This window comes from Periplaneta americana, chromosome 8, assembly GCF_040183065.1.
Source record: "Periplaneta americana isolate PAMFEO1 chromosome 8, P.americana_PAMFEO1_priV1, whole genome shotgun sequence".
NCBI classification, from domain to species: domain Eukaryota; kingdom Metazoa; phylum Arthropoda; class Insecta; order Blattodea; family Blattidae; genus Periplaneta; species Periplaneta americana.
The window spans coordinates 120,876,468-120,896,589 of NC_091124.1; the positions used below are offsets into that span (position 1 = coordinate 120,876,468).

General features: G+C 35.6%; 1 protein-coding gene across 7 annotated transcripts in view; it reads right to left on the minus strand.

The window, feature by feature from the left end:
* Positions 1–20,122, minus strand: part of LOC138704999 (inter-alpha-trypsin inhibitor heavy chain H4-like) — a 189,779-nt gene that overhangs the window by 68,545 nt on the left and 101,112 nt on the right. For 3 of the 7 annotated variants that reach the window (XM_069833516.1, XM_069833514.1, XM_069833520.1), the window contains 4 exons: positions 13,746–13,790; positions 4,980–5,033; positions 2,181–2,228; positions 1,569–1,637 (listed from right to left, as the gene is read on the minus strand). In XM_069833516.1, coding sequence (XP_069689617.1) covers positions 1,569–1,637; positions 2,181–2,228; positions 4,980–5,033; positions 13,746–13,790 — 216 coding nt within the window. The remainder of the gene's footprint in view (positions 1–1,568; positions 1,638–2,180; positions 2,229–4,979; positions 5,034–13,745; positions 13,791–20,122) is intronic. The other 4 variants (XM_069833519.1, XM_069833517.1, XM_069833515.1 and 1 more) reach the window with 3 other exon arrangements.

Consider the following 20,122-nt stretch of genomic DNA (forward strand, 5'->3'; position numbering starts at 1 on the left):
ACACGCAATACGATAGTCAGATATTTTAAGAATAACTCGCGCTATCAGGATTGTCTGTAATGGCCTATGTTGGAAACCTGTGATGTTCGTGGCATTTGTTGTTGTAGAAGTAGTAAATTAATATTGTGTAAACTTCCTCCTTCCCAGCCGACACAGGTGATTGAAAAAAATCAAGAAAGTGTATTTTTTTAAGCTCAAAGTACTGGCATACAAGATATGTAAACAATATATGATTGTTGTAAAACCCCTTTACAGTAGTTTCTATCTAAGAATAAATAACACCTATTCACGTGGATAGGGGCTACATTGGCCCAGGCCAAAGTAATCCCTGGCGCTGAATTTTATTCAGTTGTAACTGTTTGCAGGCCATGTCGGACCATTGAAATTAAAATACCCAGTCATTGGCTGTTGGAAACTTTATGTAGCTTAGGAAAGCCAGTTATATCCAGCTGTTACCACGAAAATTGAAGAAAATGGAATTTATGCTGACTATAATTAGGCCTATGCATGCAAGTCCTACAGGTCGGTATTAGGTATGGGCAACAGAAGAACATTTTATTTCACCATCGGAAAAGAAAATAAACCTCCCAAAACAACTGAAGAGGGGTTTTCTCAGTCTTCAAGGCATCAACTGAATATAAAAGATCTGTAATTTTGTTTTGTTTATTTTGTTTTGCGGCCTTAGCAATATGTTTCTTTGTGTGCCATACAATTTTAGACAATGTATTATAAACATTACTTGTAAACAAGAATTTGTAGCCTAAAACATCGAAAAGCTTTAAATATTCGTCTCAAAATAAATATCTTTCATGTTTCAGATAGACTTATTTTTAAGAATATTATTGCTAATTTGTAGTTTAATTTCCCAGGTGCTGTATTATATTGGCCCAGTTTAATTTCGCTTTGGTTATATATGAGAAAGCATAGGTGGGTCAAAGTAACCCCATGTGCTAGGTATCTTTGGCTCACAACTTTGAACTTTTAGCATATGTACTATTATCAGTGACTATTACGATTGTTGAAATGCTTTTAGGAAATGTTCCCGCACTCGCATATGAAATTTGGAGCTTTATCTCCGAAATTGTTACAAGAAACCAGCAAAATGAACATTTAAAAATGTTTTTCAGAGGGTCAAAGTAACTATGGCTTTCGGTGCCAGATTTAATATTACGCATTACACGTATTTTCTTTGTTGTTACCGCTGTTCATTTGTTCATTTATGTATTAGTTACGAAGATAAATGTATTAAAGTGTCCAATCATATGTAGTGTATGTAGGCCTATATCAAACATACACATTTTTAAATAAGACAAAGTAAATTTCCTTCAATTTTTACTCCGATTACGTACTCAGAAAATGTCACTTTCATGTATGTTCAAGTGCGCCTGTGTTCTGTCTATCCTGCAAAACATAAGCGGTAACCGCTTGAAATTCAAACATTCGGTCCAATGGTCGAACTTGAAGAATGTTCTCTGACAGGTCGAATGTAAACCGGCTGTAAGCCCTATACTGCAGCTCTCTACCGTAAACAGGCGTGTAGAATATGTGAGTATGTAAGTTGAATTTACCTGATGAAAGTCTAGGCGCGTTGATCATAGAACTTTGTGGTATTGGATATGATGCGAAGTTTGGGAAAGCTGCAAAGGAGAAAGTAGAGTACATGAATGATAAGGTAACAATCGGATAACAATAATAATAATAATAATAATAATAATAATAATAATAATAATAATAATAATAATGGTAATAATAATAATAATAATAATAATAATAATAATGTACAAAACTCAGATATTCATTAATGCTAAAATAGGAAATTAATGAACATTTTCACGTTTTACATTTTAGCCAACCAAATCTTTCTGTTATGTGTGTAGGCCTATATAATGTGACAATATTTTATGAATAAGGTCCTGTTTTGAAATTTCTCAGCAGCTAGGCTATTCTATAATCTGAATGGTAATGTAATCTGGAAATTTTGTAAAATTGCGATGTAATAAACTGCTCGGATTTTATTAGTAAAATGTAACATTTTAAAATGGTACTGTTCTGTGAAATTATATTTTATGAAATATACAGTATATGTCACTTTTCTCTTTAGACTGCATAGTCAAAATACATATTTGTCTGTTCGCATTACATCAACCTGACGGACAAATACATAAAAATGAACTGCTTACATTGTGAACCGGATGAACTCCTTGGCTCAAGATAAACAGGCCTCATCACTACAATAAGAAATATTTCAATTACGAGATACCATAAATTTCAGGAAATATTATTACAAGTGATGAAATTTGAATGTACTGAATAATTGACTGTTTCCTTTCAAGAGACATTGCTGAGGACAAAGTAAGAAGTCAATAGATCATTGTACCATCTTAAGAGAAGACGAGAAAATTGAGCTAGAATATATTTTAAACACGAGGAACTCCTGTGAAGTTATATAACGACAAAAATAAAGAAAAAATAATGAAAATTTAACAATAACATGATTAAAAAACAGATCTGACAAATCAAATAAAACAAAAAGGTGGAAAAGGAAAAGGAGAATAAAAAAGTATGAAAAGAAAAGGATCAAAAAGATAACACACGAGAACCATATGAAGAAGAAAATGGATAGCTAGTAAGCAAAGGAACTCGAAGGAAGGGATGGAGTAGATAAGAAACAAAATTTATATGTAGAAGGAAAGAAGAAATAAGCAAAGGACAAGAAGAAATGTAAGGAGTGGATGACAAACAAGAGGAGTATGGCAAGGAAAGAAAAGAGAAATAAGTAAGGGAAAGAGAAGAGAGAGATCAAGTAGTTGATAAACAAGGAGTGCATGGGGGGGAAGAAAGGGGAGAATAAACGAAGGAATATGAAGAAAGGGTTTGAGTAGATGACAGACGAGGAGTATAGGGACAGAAAGAAAAAGGAGAATAACCAAAGGAATGGGAAGGAGAGGTAGGAGTAGGTGACAGACGAGGAGTATATGAAGAGGAAGAAAAAGGAGAATAACCAAAGTAGTGGGAAAAATTATTGGAGTAGTTGACAAACGAAGAGTATATGGAGAGGAAGGAAAAGGAGAATAACCAATGGAATGGGAAGAAAAGGTAGAAGTAGATGGCAGACGAGGAGTATATGGAGAAGAAGAAGAAAAAGGTGAATAAGCAAAGGAATACTAAGAAAAGGCTGGAATGGATGGCAGACAACGAGTATATGGAGAGGAAGAATAATAAACGAAGGAATGGGAAGAAAAGATTGGAGAAGATGACAGAGGAAGAGTGGGGAAGATGAAGGGATTAAGGAAAGGGAGGCGGAGAAAATGACACAGCAGATAGAGGAAAAAGAGAGGGAGAATAAACAAAGGAAGGAGCAAAAATGAAGTATATGACAGCAAGGTATAGAGGGAAAGGAACAGTAAAGACGAGAAAGAGAAGAAAGAGATCTAATAGCTTAGATTTACAGTTGAGTAGTAGATGTAGAAGTATAGAGTGAATCGGGTGGAGATGACTCTGAGGGAAGATGCTTATTTCTTTGTAGTTTCACATTCTTCCAAGAGAGAACGCCACGGGCATGTCTTCATGGTCACTGAGACAGTTGAATGTCTTTATAGTGGAAGCTAACTCATTTTGCCACGCGTTCTTGTTGTGAAAAGAAGAAAAGCAAGAAAGCAGCTCACTATTCTGCTATAAAATAATTTCAAAGTTACGTATGTTACAATTTTAATACATCGTTAAATTCGTAATAACTGTCAAAAATTTGTAATGGATATAGTAGTAAAGGTTTTGAAGTTTGTATTGTTAACAACCAACGACGTTGTTCCGCCATCTTAGGTTGCGTCACAGCACTAGGCATCTTACTCTGATACTTGGGGAAGATAATCAGTTTTTTTCGGGGTAAAATGGCAAATTGTTGCAAGAGTTTATTTTTGTTTTCTTGCAAGGAATGCTTAAACATTACGTAAGGTCCTTTGATAGAAGTCAGTTGATTGAGGACAGTCTTCAACTTGCGATGGAACATTTTAGAACAGGGGATATAAACTGTTTTAGAGAATCACAACGTACGGGATTCTTCACCGTACCCTTAAACGCCGCCCAAAAAGGAATGATGACAAAAAAATGTACTGGATTGAATTCATTGTGTGCAAGAAGTGATTTCACGAGTCTTGCACACGACAATAAAATATGTGCAATGACTGTGTTGCTAAGTAGTGATAAACGAGTGAGAAAGTGTCCATGAGTATCAGATTAAGTCATTTTTGTTATATACATGTATCAAACTAAGTTCAGGTAAAATACATATATCAGTAACTGTGTTAATTGTATTTGCCATCTTACCCGACTATCGGGGAAAGATGACTATGGTGCAGGTAAGAAGAAAACCTGTATCTATAAAAAAAGGTAATTAATGTTTTCTGTTTTGTAACAAAAATATAGTTTTAAAATACCTTCCAGACTTTGATATTTCAATATGAAATTCAAAACTAAATGAACAGTATCTTAAATTTTCAATCAAAGAAAAATTGAGGCATCTTCCCCCGATCCACTCTATAACTTAAGAAAGGAAATAAGAAATGCGCAAATTAGGAGTAGTTCAAACTTATTAAGAAAATTAGTGTACTAATTCAGGAGAGAAACACGACTGGGAAATAAAACAATTAGGAAGTCATGTGGAAGTATTCCAATAAGTAGGAGTAGAGAGGAAACGGAAACTAAAGTGGATGGAAAAGTAGAAGAAGAGGATGAATGGAAGTTTAAAATGTCTGAAGTGGTAATTTAGGAAAGAAAATGAAGGAAATCTATATTTTAATGGAAATTCATGCTGCATATGGAACATAGCGTTTGAAGTTAGGTACAAAATTATAGGGACGGCATGTTCATGCTTAGAGTAATATTTGAAATTATTCCAGCTGCAGTCCTTATTAAGAAGGTAAAGCTTAGTTTCAAACAATGTAATATGAGGAGATGACAAGTAGCAGAGCGATGTAACTTACAGGGTGCAGGTAGCAGGTTCGCCAAGTGCATTGCTCCTGGCATCCCAAGCGGAACTGAAACAATAACAGAAACGTTGATAGAATCGTTCATATTGGCCATTACTTTGTAATGTTTTTCAATTAAACTGAATATTCAGAGGTAGAAAGGCAAACATTTCAAATATGTACAGTAGTTCTTTTTATAACGTTCGTCTTAAAATGCACAAGCTATTGAAAGTACCGGTAGATGGCAAGATAAATGCAATTTCTATTATTCACTTACGTTCCATTTGAACTACTCAGAGTGTTGAGAAAAAATAATTATCTCAATTAACCTCAGTTATTTATTTAATGTTATTTGTAGACTATGAACTCATAGGTAACTTAGGGGTCTGTTGGATAGTGGATCTTGTTGGACACTTTGTACTTTAATGTGTTACCTCGCCATTTGAGGGTACCACATTATGCTAGAATTCAATGACGGAAGTTGCCACGAGTGGGGTTACTTCCGTCATTGACTTCTAGCAGAATGTGGTGCCCTCAAGTTGGCGAGGTAACACAAAGTACAAAATGTCCAACAAGCCCTACTGTCCAACAGACCCTAAGTTACCCTATTTATAATTATTTAACCAAACTTCCACGTAACCTATGGATTCAGTTCGGAAAGAATGAGGTAATAATTGTAATTGTAATTATTTATTAAAACGATATTTATCTTAATCCTACAGAGTTTATTCGCAGTTGATATGATATAAATTGTAATTATGTACTCATCATCCTTAAACTACTGAGTCTATTGAAGAATATATTATGGTTATTGTTGTTGTTAACCACTGTCCGAAGACAGGTCTGAATATCACACATGATACCAGTAAGGCACCACTTATGAGGCAACTAAGCAGTAGATAGTGGGTAGGGTGGCTAATTCTTTTCCCCCCATGATGGTTATTATGATTTTAAATATATATATTTAACTCTTTCTCGAACTATATAGTCTAATAGGGTCGATAAAATGATAATTATAAATGTAACATTTTATTTGATTGGTACACCGTTATTCGAACGGCTAGAGTGTCTGTTTCCTACACTGGTAACGGTTCGAATCCCGATGTATCCAACTGGAATTTGTGGCGAACAAAGATTGTGTTGGGATGTAGATTTTCGCTGGGTACTCTCGTTTCCCCTACCGTCATTCCACCAGTGATCCATTAATAATCATACGGTGTTATGTAGCTCGCCTCCTATGATGCATTTAGGGCAACGCCTTCATGGCGGCTGAAGAAACTAGAAGCTTCTACGCATTCCCCAGTAGAGGGGGATGCTAGAGTGGATGACGAAAGTCAAGGTCCGCCATTACTTAAAAAAAAAAAGCATTTTATTTGACGTTTCTCATGAACTATACTGTTTTCGCTCTAAGAAAAATCCTAATGTAAACATAAGCACGTGGCTGTCATACCCGTGATTGGCTCCCAGTCGAAACACTCACACGACGCAGGAAAATATAGTCCGTATTTGGAAACTATAATCTTGTATTATTTGAATATAAAAAATTGAATTCTAGTTGTTAAATACAATGAAACATATAACTTCACTCATATGTAAAACGATATGTAAAAGAAAAGCTACTTTTATAATTTGTTATGTACTATGAACGCGGATGAATACAAACAGTAATACCGAGGTAGTCTGTTCTTGTAACAAGCTGGCGTCACTTGTCTTCACGTAAGCACATGGTACTACTGAAGTATGGCTTCTGCATCCTCGGTGTGTTTGGTTATTAAACATAAGAGTGGAAACCCTCTCAAAAGCGGAGAAAAACAAATAGTCTTAAATGTATATAATGAGTTAAGTGAGTTTTAATTACGGTAATTATAAAGTAAATGTTTCCTAAGCAAATGAATGCATAGTAGTGAGGTTAGGCCTACTTGACGCGTAACGGGAAATGTTTAAAATGAAACAGAATGTAAAACTGTAGGCGGAAACATGTACTGAGAATCTATGGCGCCAAACAGCGGCCAATGGAGCCTCACTTCAGACACGTGCTATTGTTTATATTAGGATTTTTCTTACAGCGAAAAGTTTATAGACAGAAGAGAAATAGGAAAAAAAGTGAAATTAGGGCTTACAGCTCTATGTAACCTCCCTTTTGAACCAAGGAATCAGTCCAGAGAAGATAACATGATAAATAATTGAATTGGTCATTTGTAAAACAACATGAGACCACATTTTTACGACAATGAGCCACCGGTACTATAGCAAGCACTATGGGTAAATGCATCATTTCCAATCAAAACCACATGAGTCCGATCATTACTAAGCATTCTATAAAATCTTAAAATATTGAGTTCTTTCAAAACCACATCAGTCCCGGACTCATGTGGCTTTAACGCTTAACGCCATGATGCAGCCATGACGCATTTGCTATCATGCACTTCTTCGTCAAGGTGTTGGACAGTGAGTGTAATTCCAAGAGCTCTGTAGAAGAAAAAATAATCAACAGTGTTCTATGATAGTTTTATTATTTTTATTTTATTGGGTTATTTCACGACGCTGTATCAACATCTAGGTTATTTAGCGTCTGAATGAAATGAAGGTGATAATGCCGGTGAAATGAGTCCGGGGTCCAGCACCGAAAGTTACCCAGCATTGGCTCGTATTGGGTTGAGGGAAAACCCCGGAAAAATCCTAAACCAGGTAACTTGCCCCGACCGGGATTCGAACCCGGGCCACCTGGTTTCGCGGCCAGACGTGCTGACCGTTACTCCACAGGTGTGGACTCTATGATAGTACCTCTACCAGGTAGAATAGACATTTATTTTTATAAAATTACGTCATTTGAAAGCAAAGTGAACAAGATGTGTGCCTGTGTACTTACAAGGACTTGTACAAGTGCATGATATAAAGAGAAAAATTCCTCGAAGAGAGATCCCAAAGCAAGAAACACCGTCTTTTTTGGAGGGATAATATGCAATTTATGTTATTTTCTTATTGTGAACTAAAGATGTGTATGTACTCATACATTGCCATTAAACATGTGGCACACTGGTATGAAAATTAATTACTCGCGAATAACTTTTTTTAGTCGGCTATGATATTTTGAATTTAGTTTGTGAAGGATATGAATCATTTTGAACATGAAATAAGAATAACAATATAAATTGATTGAAAACTGCATAATAATGTATTTCGCACTACAACAAACAATACACTCCATATTTTGTCATAATCCTTGAGTTTTTATTATTGATACTTGTTAAAACAACATGAGTCCAAGAAATTAAAAAAAAAAATTTTTAATGTGATTTGAAATGAGATAATTAAGGTACATTGCTTTGTAATCAGACATCTAATGCATGGTTCTCCTGTAAAAAATTTCACAGACCTAAAGAAAATCCATTAACTACAGGCAGTTTTTTCTACTTTTCTCGAAACTTATTTCAGATGACTCATGTGGTTTTACAAGTGACCGATTCAATTGAACATTAATTTTTTTATTTAACATGTCTCTTAGGGTAAGGTTGCTATCAATGGGCCGGTTCCTTCGATGGGCCGGCTCGTTTTCTCTATATGTATTGACAATAGGCACACTCTGGTGGCAGTTTAGTGTACTTCGGGTTGTCAAAGTGTCGACATATTAGTTGTGAGTTGCTCGACGCAGACACAAAGCAGCAGTGAAAGAAGGTATGATTTTCACGTTTTTCTTCTAATTTACTAATGTAATGAAGAAAGCATTTCTGTCAAATATGAATCCTGTATAAATTTCTACAGACAGTGTCTGAAAGTACGGTGAATTCTCGTTATTTAGTCATATTTACATTATACTCGTAAATTTAGTTACTGTGGACGGAGACAGGGTCATGTTAAACGATGCAGTGCTAGTTGCCTTCAATGAGCCACTCCGAGTTGCTAGGAATGGGCTAGTGGCCCAATGATGCAAACCGTACCCGCTCGCACTTTCGTAACTATACAAAGACATTTAGCGGGCAAGAATTATTTTGCTGTTGAACATAAAAAAAATTTATAGATAGCATAGCTGATCTTCCCACAGAAGTGTAAAATGAACTTGTTGCTCATGTTCTCTGAGGAATTTATGTTGGTATTGCACCAAGGGAACTGCACTTGCTAGCATTTGATATACCAGAAAGGAACAAAATCCTTCATAGATTCAGTAAAGAAAAGAGAACAGCCGGAAAGAAATGGTATTATGCATTTAAGAGGAGACATCCCCAACTTAACTTGCGTCAACCAGAGTCGACCTCTTTTGCTCGAGCTAAGGGGTTCGATAAAGAAAACGTAAGTCACTTTTTTGACACCTTGTAGAAAATTGTTGATGTAAACCAACTTGATTCAACGCGAAGATTCAACGTTGTTGAGACTGGTTTATCAACTGTGTAAAAGAAACCTAGAAATGTGCTTGCCCTCAAAGGTAAAAGAGCAGTGGAGAAAGAAGTTCCGCTACTACTCCAGTTTGCTGCACAAGTGCTGCGTGTCACTATATTCCACCACTGATAATCTACCAACGTTCGCGTTCTGGGGAAAGGTTAGAAGATGGAGCTCCACCGGGAACAATTTTTGCTTATAATCCTGAAAGTGGATACATTAACAAAGATGTATTTGTGAGGTGGTTAAGGCATTTCATCGACACTGTCCGTCCTTCAAAGGAAAGAGAAGTCTTGCGTCTTCTCCATGGACATTCAACTCACACCAGAAATCGCGATGCTCTAGATATTACTTGAGAGAATGGAGTCATCATACTGGCACTTCCAGGACACACTACTCATAGGTTGCAGTCACTGGACGTGTCGTGTTTTAAGCATTTGAATAAGCAAACCTGAAGTTGTTACCCATTTTCATATTCCAGGACCCTTTGGTAAAGCGTATGGACTGGCGGCAACAATAGGGACTGCAGTGAATGGATTTGCAAAAGCAGGAGCTTGACCAGTCAACAGGGATGTGTTCCAAAATTGCCATTTTGTGGCAGCGATGCAGTTTGAAACAAATGATGTTCCCGTTATGGAAGCTTGTACAATTGAGCCTGTCAATCAAGAAATTTTAGAACCAAATAGGCCTAATACCAAGATTCCAGAAAATAGGGAGCAATAGCATCTGGAAGTCAAGATAGTTTAGAATCTCTTCCAGCTGATGCAGCAACATTGGCACCAAAATTGCATTTTTCCTTGGGTGAAATCTCTCCTATACCAAACAAAATTTCTCTCCAAAGAAGTGCAAATAAAGCTCAGAAAAGATAATGATCACGAGTAGTCCGTACAAGCAGAGGCTGGAAGATGTAAAAAGCAAACAACTAAAAGGAGACGTCTTGAAAATTCTGCACCGGAGAAGTCAGCTCAAACCAAACTTTCGTCTTCTTCAAATGGTTCAACGAGATATAATTCTAACAAGGAGTCATGGTATTGTGGCATCTGTTAAAATGACATAAAAGAAGATATGATTCACTGTCTGTCATGTAACGAGTGGATTCATGAGAATTGTGCTGGTGTTACAAAAGGAGCCAAAGTGTTCTATTGCGAAAACTGTGACTAAAGTGTGACAATATTCTATAAAAGTTTTGTTTTGTCTCATCTTAGCTCCTATAAACAAAATTGAATTCATGGTTTTCGTTGTACGTTCTTTTTCAAGTTTTTCAGTTTTTTTATTTGGTCAGCCAACGAGAGAAGGACAGAGTTTAGAGTTAAATAATGGTATTCAAATGTCTTGATGTGTTTTGTTTTCAGTGTATATAAATTATTGTTTTGTTTGATTAGCCCTTAAACTATGGTTATTTTTAAATGTTTTAGTTCTGTTTAGTCACACTATAGAACAAATAGGGCCTAAGTGTTTTCTTTTTATTTCTGTACGATCGTAAATCATTTGAGATAAAAATGCTGACGATCTTAGCCTCATTACAAACTAACAATGATGTATTTCGTTTTCTTGTGTTAATGAAATATCTGAAGAATTTTAAAGTACCCTAGTGGTCTTGCTTGGGATCGAATACATGTTCTGTGGTTCCATATGCCAACATACTACTCCTATTAATGCCGAAGATATTGTGTGTTGGTATTTATTTAGATGTGGGTTGTTATTTAACAATATCATTCTGCAGCCCATTCATGGAAACTACCTAGCCAAATGAAGGAAACGAGTCTCCTTCATTGGGCCGATGATGCTTATTTTTATTTTCCAAATATTTCATTAACACCGAATACTTATAAATTCTATTTGTAGCGTAGTGAAATACAGAAGGAAATATTTTAGTTTGCTTGAAAAAGGAAATAAATATTACTTCATCCAAGGATTTTATAGAAGATTTGTTTTAAGTGGCCCATTGATAGCAACCTTACCCTAACTACAGAATCCATTTCCATTATTTGTAACTGCAATTATCTATTTAACTTTCTTCTTACATTTACACTAACTACAGGGTGTTTAGACAAAACGAAGTAATAATTTCGCGATTCGATCAGAAAGCGGAAACGAAATTACCCAAAGCAGACTACCTGTTCCCTCAGACGCTTAGTCCATCTCCTGGATTTAGTAGCTTCTCTGTAATGTTTATTTCGCTTTGTTTTCTGAGTGCACTGCAAAAATTCGCATGGTGTTCTCTTTGGATGTATCTCGGTCACATGGTTCAAACAGTTGTTCTTGTGATAAAGAATAACGATTATACTTTAAAACATTTAACTCTCCATAGATGCCTTAACTTTTCATGGTAATCAATAATGATTCATTAATCTCAGAAGTCACGTTTGTGCTGCTTTTGATCTTTCGTGCTGGAATGCCGTATTCATGTTTGAGATACGAATAATAATATTGGTATAACGTATGGTCCCTGTTTTGTAAAAGGTTGTTATTTTTGAATGGACTATTACGTTTATATGACGTCATTTCATTTTCGACCAATGAAGTGTAATGACATTTTGAATTCCAACCAATCACATTCATGCATTGCGATAATTTTTGCAGTTAGATTTATCGCTGTCAATTTATCGCAGGGTCGTTCTTTTGTTTAGTCAGTGTCGCCAACTGCTTCCCAGTAAATCAATGAGCATGAATCCATTAAGATGCATCTACACGGTAAAAACTATTCTTTTAACTTTACGCATTCAAAGCAATGAAAGCAGGATTGTTGTTTAATATTAATTAATATATATAGGCAGTGAAGACGACGTTCAAAAGGCGCAGCATGTAGACACAAAACCTTCATGCATCTTAATTGAATATACGTTTTAAACTTGATTCTTTCAATATTCTTCCCAGAGTACATGCATACGCGCATGGAAAATTGAACTATGTAGATGCAGCTTCAGTCCCGTTACACACTACAGCGAGAATGCGTTTGTCGAGCTATGGAAAATGCTTTCCTGTAGCACAGAGTAACGCTCGAAATAAGGCAAGCTGACACATAGTCCTGCTCCCACGAGTAACGTAACTTAATTGTAGTCTATAAAATTTGTGTTACGTGAATGAAATTAAACAATTAATAGAAATTAAGATAATCAAATTTATGTAACATCAGCGCATATCAAATCCAAAGTTCTTGTATGGTATTATGTAGAAGGTTTTTGATCAAACTGCCTTTCTATAGCATAATAAAATTCGTGTTTTAATTACCTATACAGAGATGGCTCCACTGTGTAGCAGAAATATGGACATTACGACGAAGCTTTAGAGAAGCGAATAGGAGCATTTGAAATGTGGATATGGGACGTGTGAACTGTCAGACAGAATAAGAAATGAAGCTCTGTTGGATAGAGTGGGTGAAGAAAGAATGATGTTGAACCTGATCAGGAAGAGGAAAAGGAATTGGTTGGGTCACTGGCTGAGAAGAAACTGCCTACTGAAGGATGCACTGGAAGAAATTGGTGAATGGTAGAAGAGTTCGGGGTAGAAGAAAATATCTGATGGCAGACGACATTAATATATTATTTACATGGATCATATGAGGAAACAAAGACGAAGGCAGAAAATAGGTAAGACTCGAGAAAGCTGGGTTTGGAGTGAAAGACTTGCCCTTGGGCAGAACACTAAATGAATGAATGAATGGATGAATAAATGAGTGAATGGATAAATGAATGAATGAATGAATGAATAGGTTAAGTATTAGTAAATATACAATTGTTAATATTTTGTGAGCGAATTTTAGGGATATATTACTTACATTTTCATTTTATTCACGAAATTTTCCGAATAAATGCCACTCGAGGTCTGAGATTACTAACTTATAGATAAATTGACGTGTCTTTCTCCTTTCCTTTGTCGTTATAGAGTTTTCTAATCCAGCCCGTTTTATTCTTAAGTTTTATAGTTAAAACGAATCTATTCAGAATGGTTAATCCATGCCTTGTTGAAGATTAGTGGTAGGGTTGTTATCGTGAAACGCCTAAGCCTGTATAAAATTATTACGATATTATTGTTATTATTGCTTTGTTTCAAAGATAACCAGACCAAAAGTCTCACTCATAACATATAAAGTATTATTATTATTATTATTATTATTATTATTATTATTATTATTATTATTATTATTATTATTATTATTATTACGGATATAATATAATTACTATTGTCTCAACAGTATTACCATTGATCTCCACTAAATATCATTCTTATGTTGTTACAAATTTTTGGTAGCAGTTGTTTCTCCATCAGGATTTTAGTTAGGAATATTATTGCTTCATCAAAAATATATTATACGTCTGCATGTAAATACATAAGAAATAATTGAAAGAATAACTGACGGACGTCTCTTATATATTATAAGCAAACATTTTAGCTTTTAATACATACCTACTCGAGAAATTTTCTTATGTCTTCCGAAATTGCGGACAGTAACTGCAATAAAAAATTAAAATTAATGCAATGCAAGATACGCTTAATTTATCCACAGTTTATTACATTATTCGGAATTTTGAATATATGGAACATTTAAATTTGTATGCAAGTTGTAGTACCATTATAAAAGTAAATAAATAAATAAAAGTAGTATTTTAATTGTAACCATTACACATAAGTAACTTTTTTTTCTTTCGTGGGGAAATTACTATTATTATTGTCATTATTATCATTATTATTATTATTATTATTATTATTATTATTATTATTATTATTATTATTATTATTAATAGTAGTAGTGCTATTATTACTACTATTATCATTATTATTATTTATTATTTACTTACTTACTTACTGGCTTTTAAGGAACCAGGAGGTTCATTGCCGCCCTCACATAAGCCCGCCATTGGTCACTATCCTGAGCAAGATTAATCCAGTCTCTACCATCATATCCCACCTCCCTGAGATCCCTTTTAATATTATATTCCCATCGACGTCTCTGCCTCCCCAAAGGTCGTTTTCCCTCCGGCCTCCCAACTAACACTCTATATGCATTTCTGGATTCACTCATACGTGCTACATGCCCTGCCCATCTCAAACGTCTGGATTTAATGTTCCTAATTATGTCAGGTGAAGAATATAATGCATGCAGCTCAGGGTTGTGTAACTTTCTCCATTCTCCTCTACTTTCATCCCTCTTAGCCCCAAATATTTTCCTAAGCACCTTATTCTCAAACACCCTTAATCTCTGTTCCTCTATCAAAGTGAGAGTTGAGACGGTTCCTCGTATAGGATAAGGAGGTTTTAATCAGATTAGTATTTCGTGTTAATATTCTTATATGGATAGTAAGTGTGGGGCGTGTAAGAAAGTTTCAGAATGTGAGGCAGAAGTAACAGGTGGGCAGGAAGGCCGAAGCCAAGCTACGCGGACAGGAAACATGTGTCCAGGCGTAGATTTGACCGATGAGGGAATGCGAGGACTTTGCCTGCGGGTGGTCAGCAAGATGACGCCAAGCCAGGTTCCAAAAGAGATGATCTGGTATATGTCAGAGAATTGTCAGGACGCCGGAAGTAAGGGGAGGTTCTAGTTAACGAACAATTTTTGAAGAACGCGTCTTAAGTGACGTAAGTGTAATCATGGCCAATCAGGATTCTTAATAGAGACACGTGATTTATAGATAGGAGTGCGAAATTGTAAGTTTGGTGGTTGAAAGTAGAGGGTAGATTTGGCAGATAGACAGAAGGCAGATAGACAGCGTTCGGAGAGGACGCACTCCACATATTCTCGGCGAACCTAACTCGGAAGAATAACAATTTACGGACTTAGAATTTTTCAGTGGGTTTAGTAAGAAGTCGTGTGTTCCATCATTATCATAAGTCTGAATTCTTTTCTCATCATTATTATTACATTAGGAGTAAATTGTCATCACGTTATCAACTCTCCGTTATATTACTGGTGTTTTAACGTACTAAATATTTATTTACGTGAACTCAGAAATTAGTCTACCAAGTTGTAGGAAATGAGAGCAGTAAATTATACACTTGGACGCGCATTTCTGCTAACCTGAAACGAACACTTAATAATAATAATAATAAACGTTCTCATAGTTTTTACCAACAACTTCTGATGTGCGCCTACATCATTTCAATCTACGAACACGTCTCCCAAACCCCATGTCCCGACCGTTTTTGCAGCTGACCTGGGAAAATCTCACACTCTACCGGAGTAATCTCGAGGAGGCTGGCGCCCAAATTAGTTAGTGTACATCTTTAATTATTGACATCAACGCGCCTCCTTGAGATACTTTCCATATGCGACGGAGCTGGCAGCCGAGGGCAAGGAAAGGCGTCGTGGGCAACAACGACAACGAAGGCCGACCCCCCGCAGATTTCGGCGCCCCAACGAGGGCCGACCGCTTCAGAGTCCAAGTTTCACAGCCATACAGAACAACCGGTAAAATAACTGTTTTATAAATTCTAACTTTCAGATTTTTTGACAGCAGACTAGATGACAATAGCTTCTCAACCGAATAATAATACGCATTTCCCATATTTATTCTGCGTGTAATTTTCTCCCGAATGTCATTTATATGTGTTACTGTTGCTCCAAGATATTTGAATTTTTCCACCTCTTCGAACGATAAATCTCCAATTTTTATAGTTGCATTTCGTACAGTATTCTGGTCACGAGACATAATCATATACTTAGTCTTTTCGGGATTTACTTCCAAAACCTATCGCTTTACTTGCTTCAAGTAGAATTTCAGGGTTTTCCCTAATTGTTTGTGGATTTTCTCCTAACATATTCACGTCATCCGCATAGACAAGAAGCTGATGTAACCCGTTCAATTCCAAACTCTATGTTATCCTGAACTTTTCTAAGGGCATATTCTGGAGCGAAGTTAAAAAGTAAAGGTGATAGTGCATTCCCTGCTTTAGCCCGCAGTGAATTGGAAAAGCATCAGACAGAAACTGGCCTATACGGACTATGCTGTAATTTTCACTAAGACACATTTTAATTAATCGAACTAGTTTCTTGGGAATACCAAATTCAATAAGAATATTATATAAAACTTCTCTCTTAACAGAGTCATACGCCTTTCTGAAATCTATGAATAACTGGTGGACTGTATCCTTATACTCCCATTTTTTCTCAATTTTCTGTGGAATACAAAATATCTTATCAATATTTGATCTATTACGCCTAAAACAACACTGATGATCCCCAATAATTTCATCTACATATGGAGTTAAGCTTCTCAAAAGAATATTGGACAAAATTTTGTACGAGGTCAACAAAAGTGATATTGCTGGAAAGTTACTACAGTTAGTCTTGTCTCCCTTCTTAAAGATAGGTACGATTATGGACTCCTTCCATTGTTCTGGTACAATTTCCTTTTCCCAAATAGCAAGTACAAGTTTATAAATTTCGTTAGATAATGCGCTTCCACTCTCTTGTATTAATTCTGCTGAAATTTGATCAATACCTGGAGAAATAATTTTTCAGATTTTCTATTGCAATTTTGACTTCAGAATGTCTGGGTTTCGGTATAAATGGCTCAGCAGCTTGTATTTCAAATTCGTCCCGATCATTTCTATTTGGCCTATGTATATTTAGTAATTGCCCAAAATAGTTTTTCCATCTATTCAGGATTGAATGAGAGTCTGCAAGCAAGTCACCATTCTCATCTTTGGTCACGTTTACCCTTGCCTGATATCCGTTTTTAAATTCCTTTGTGCTCTTATATAAATCTCGAATGTTTTTATTCTTACTATTTGTTTCTACCTCATTCAGTTTTTCCTTCAAGTAATCTCTCTTTTTATTCCTAAGCGTACGATTTGCTTCCCATCTTTCATTGAAATAATTGTCTCTATTCTCCTCATTTGGATCCTGTAAGAATTTCAATTTTGCCTGTTTCCTTCTATCTACTACAATGGAACAATGTTCATCAAAGCACGGTTTCTTTTTCTTAGTTTCATGATAACCTATGCTCTGCTCAGCTGCAATTTTGAAATTATCTCGGATATTGTCCCACACGTTATTAACATCTAACTCTCCCTTAGCTTCGTCGGAAGTTGCTAAAGCAGCAAACCTATTTGAAATTTCAACGTGATATCGTTACTTAGTTTCCTCGTGCTTTAATTTCTGAATATTGAATCTGTTGTTATTTATTAGTAACATTAAAATGATATTAATTTATATTTATATTAATTTCCTGTGAACAATAAGTCATTTTGATTCGTTGGGTTGTCACTCCTGCAATAACAATAAATTGCAATAAAAATAACGAAATACTGATCTCATTTTCAACGTGATTACGTCATTTGCAAATGTTCGCTGCACCGTAAGTTAACACTTGAAAATTTGATTTCAATATTTATAAGTGTATCATGGAAACAAAATGTTACCTTGCAAATTTGTCATTTTTATTAACATTATTATTATATTTTTTATTTTTACTATGTATTATTACAATATCATATTCATCATCATCATCATTGTTGCCGTTGAAGTAAAATAAATCTGTGAACATGTAAGCTCATTTAATTCCTTCGATTTTCACTCTTGTGATAACAATGAACCATACATGGAACCTTAAAATCTGTCCTCTTTTACTAACTGATCAGCATTGGTAGTAGAAATCTATCACTCGAAACAACATAGGACAACACAATAAACGATATATGTAATTTTAATGATCGGTCTTGTGTTACTGCTATTTATTAATATAACGACAAAATTAAAAATTCCTAACTAAGCAAATTGGAACTCATAAGTGAATTTTCAATCGTGGGTTATCTTAGTTATAGTAGTACCTAGTAGTGGTAGTAGTAGTACCTAATAGTGGTAGTAGTAGTACCTAGTAGTGGTAGTAGTAGTACCTAGCAGTGGTAGTAGTAGTAGTACCTAGCAGTGGTAGTAGTAGTAGTACCTAGTAGTAGTAGTAGTAGTAGTAGTAGTAGTAGTAGTAGTAGTAGTAGTAGTAGTAGTAGAGGGACATCATTTTATTTTTACTTCAATTTTTATTGTACCTGAGTTTTTGAATGTACTTCACTCCCACCCCTCTACTAGAAAACTCCAAGCGTCCTCCACACAGAACCGAGACCGCGTATGCAGAACTCAGTGAGTATAGTGCGTTCCAGAAAAATGTTCACGTTTTCCAGTAACGAAAGAGCTTTCAATATTGAATCATATATTCGCACAGGTACTGTCGTCCGTTTGCTTACGTCGCAAACCGATTTCCCCCACCTGCTTCTCTTCGCCACTCTGTAATGTCTAGTACCTGGCCTGTCTTAGCTCTTTTCTGAAAACATTAATTTCTGTTAGAAATTGGACGTCTACGTAATATTATACAACTATTTAAAATAACTTCAATAAAAGGGCCTCGTTAAGTAATTAACTGTCACGTGATCCCCCCCTTGCTACGACCCTGCGACAAAACCACTTGAACGGTCAGTAGATAGCATTTCTGAGTAATTTTATCTTTTCGGATCGGGTAGAAGTGAATATTGAATTTACAGTACGTAAGGTAGGCCTACTCTTTTATAGAGTAGGTATAGAATTATTTCAACATGAGTTACTCGTACGAAGGACCAAACTGGTAATTGGAGTCTATAGTGCGATAATATGCACAAAAGTACTGAAGCCTGTATCGAAATGAACGGCCATCATTTTCAAAAATATGTTTAAATATCCATATTATGATTATTTTTCAATTTAACTTCATTCTCTATATTGTACGGTAATGTGCTGTAACAATACAATATACACTGCATAATTAATACGTCCGAATGTATAGCTCAATTCGTGAGTAAAAACACTAAGTATTAATAAAGTACCGGTACTGTATTTTGATTAAACAAAAACCTATTGAAAATTATCAAACTCAAAATTGCAATATTTCCTAGTTTACATAAATGAATGAACTACTTTTCTTCCCTCCTATACCTAGTAAAGTGATTTGTATTTTACGCCAGTATCATCGCATCGAAGGGGGAGCAAGCGGTGTTTCCGGTTCTAGACCTTTAATCCAAAGATATAGCCAGGTTGATATCAACAATGTTAGTAAAAATAAAATGATGTCCCTGTAGTAGCAGCGGCAGCAGCAGCAGCAGTAGCAGTATTTCATTTAACTACGGTTTCAATCATAGAGGTTGTACGGCGTAGAATGACCGAAAAATCGTTGGAGACAGCGTTATTTTACTTGGCGTAGATCTAGACACAGGACTCACAACTTCACTTTTCTTACTAAGGAAGCCATGTTGAGGGTTTTATTACCCTTTAAAATCCAACGCTCTCGTCCGAGTTTGAATCCGCGAACCTGGGATGTAACGACTTACGTTATAACCGCTTTATTTCGAGAAGATCATTACGGCATTCTTCAAATAATATTAGTAATCTCCCTACTTCAACTTTCTGATCAGAGTCTCTACGACAAACATCTTGCCTCTTGTGGTCAGACTATGTAAAGAGTAGAACCTGCAAGACTTGTCCCGTGTTTTTCTTATTCTCTTCACTATTGTCGTAGCAAACTGTAGCTAAAGGAAAAGAGTGACAGGTGAGCTCTCTGCGCCTTAATAGAATCAAATCTCGGTATAACGAAATTTTGGGGACAGAGAAAATATTTTCGTTGTATTAAAATATTCAAGCCATCCAATGTAATAAGATACTGTTGAAATCATAGACATATTGATAGAATATTTCTTTGTTCTGGTCTTTGTATACTTCTTCAAAAATTGAAAACTTTCTTTTTTCTTTCAAGAGAACTGTTTATATTATTTCCTCTTTGTTTCAACGTTGGGTCATACGCTTTACCTACTTTCTACACACT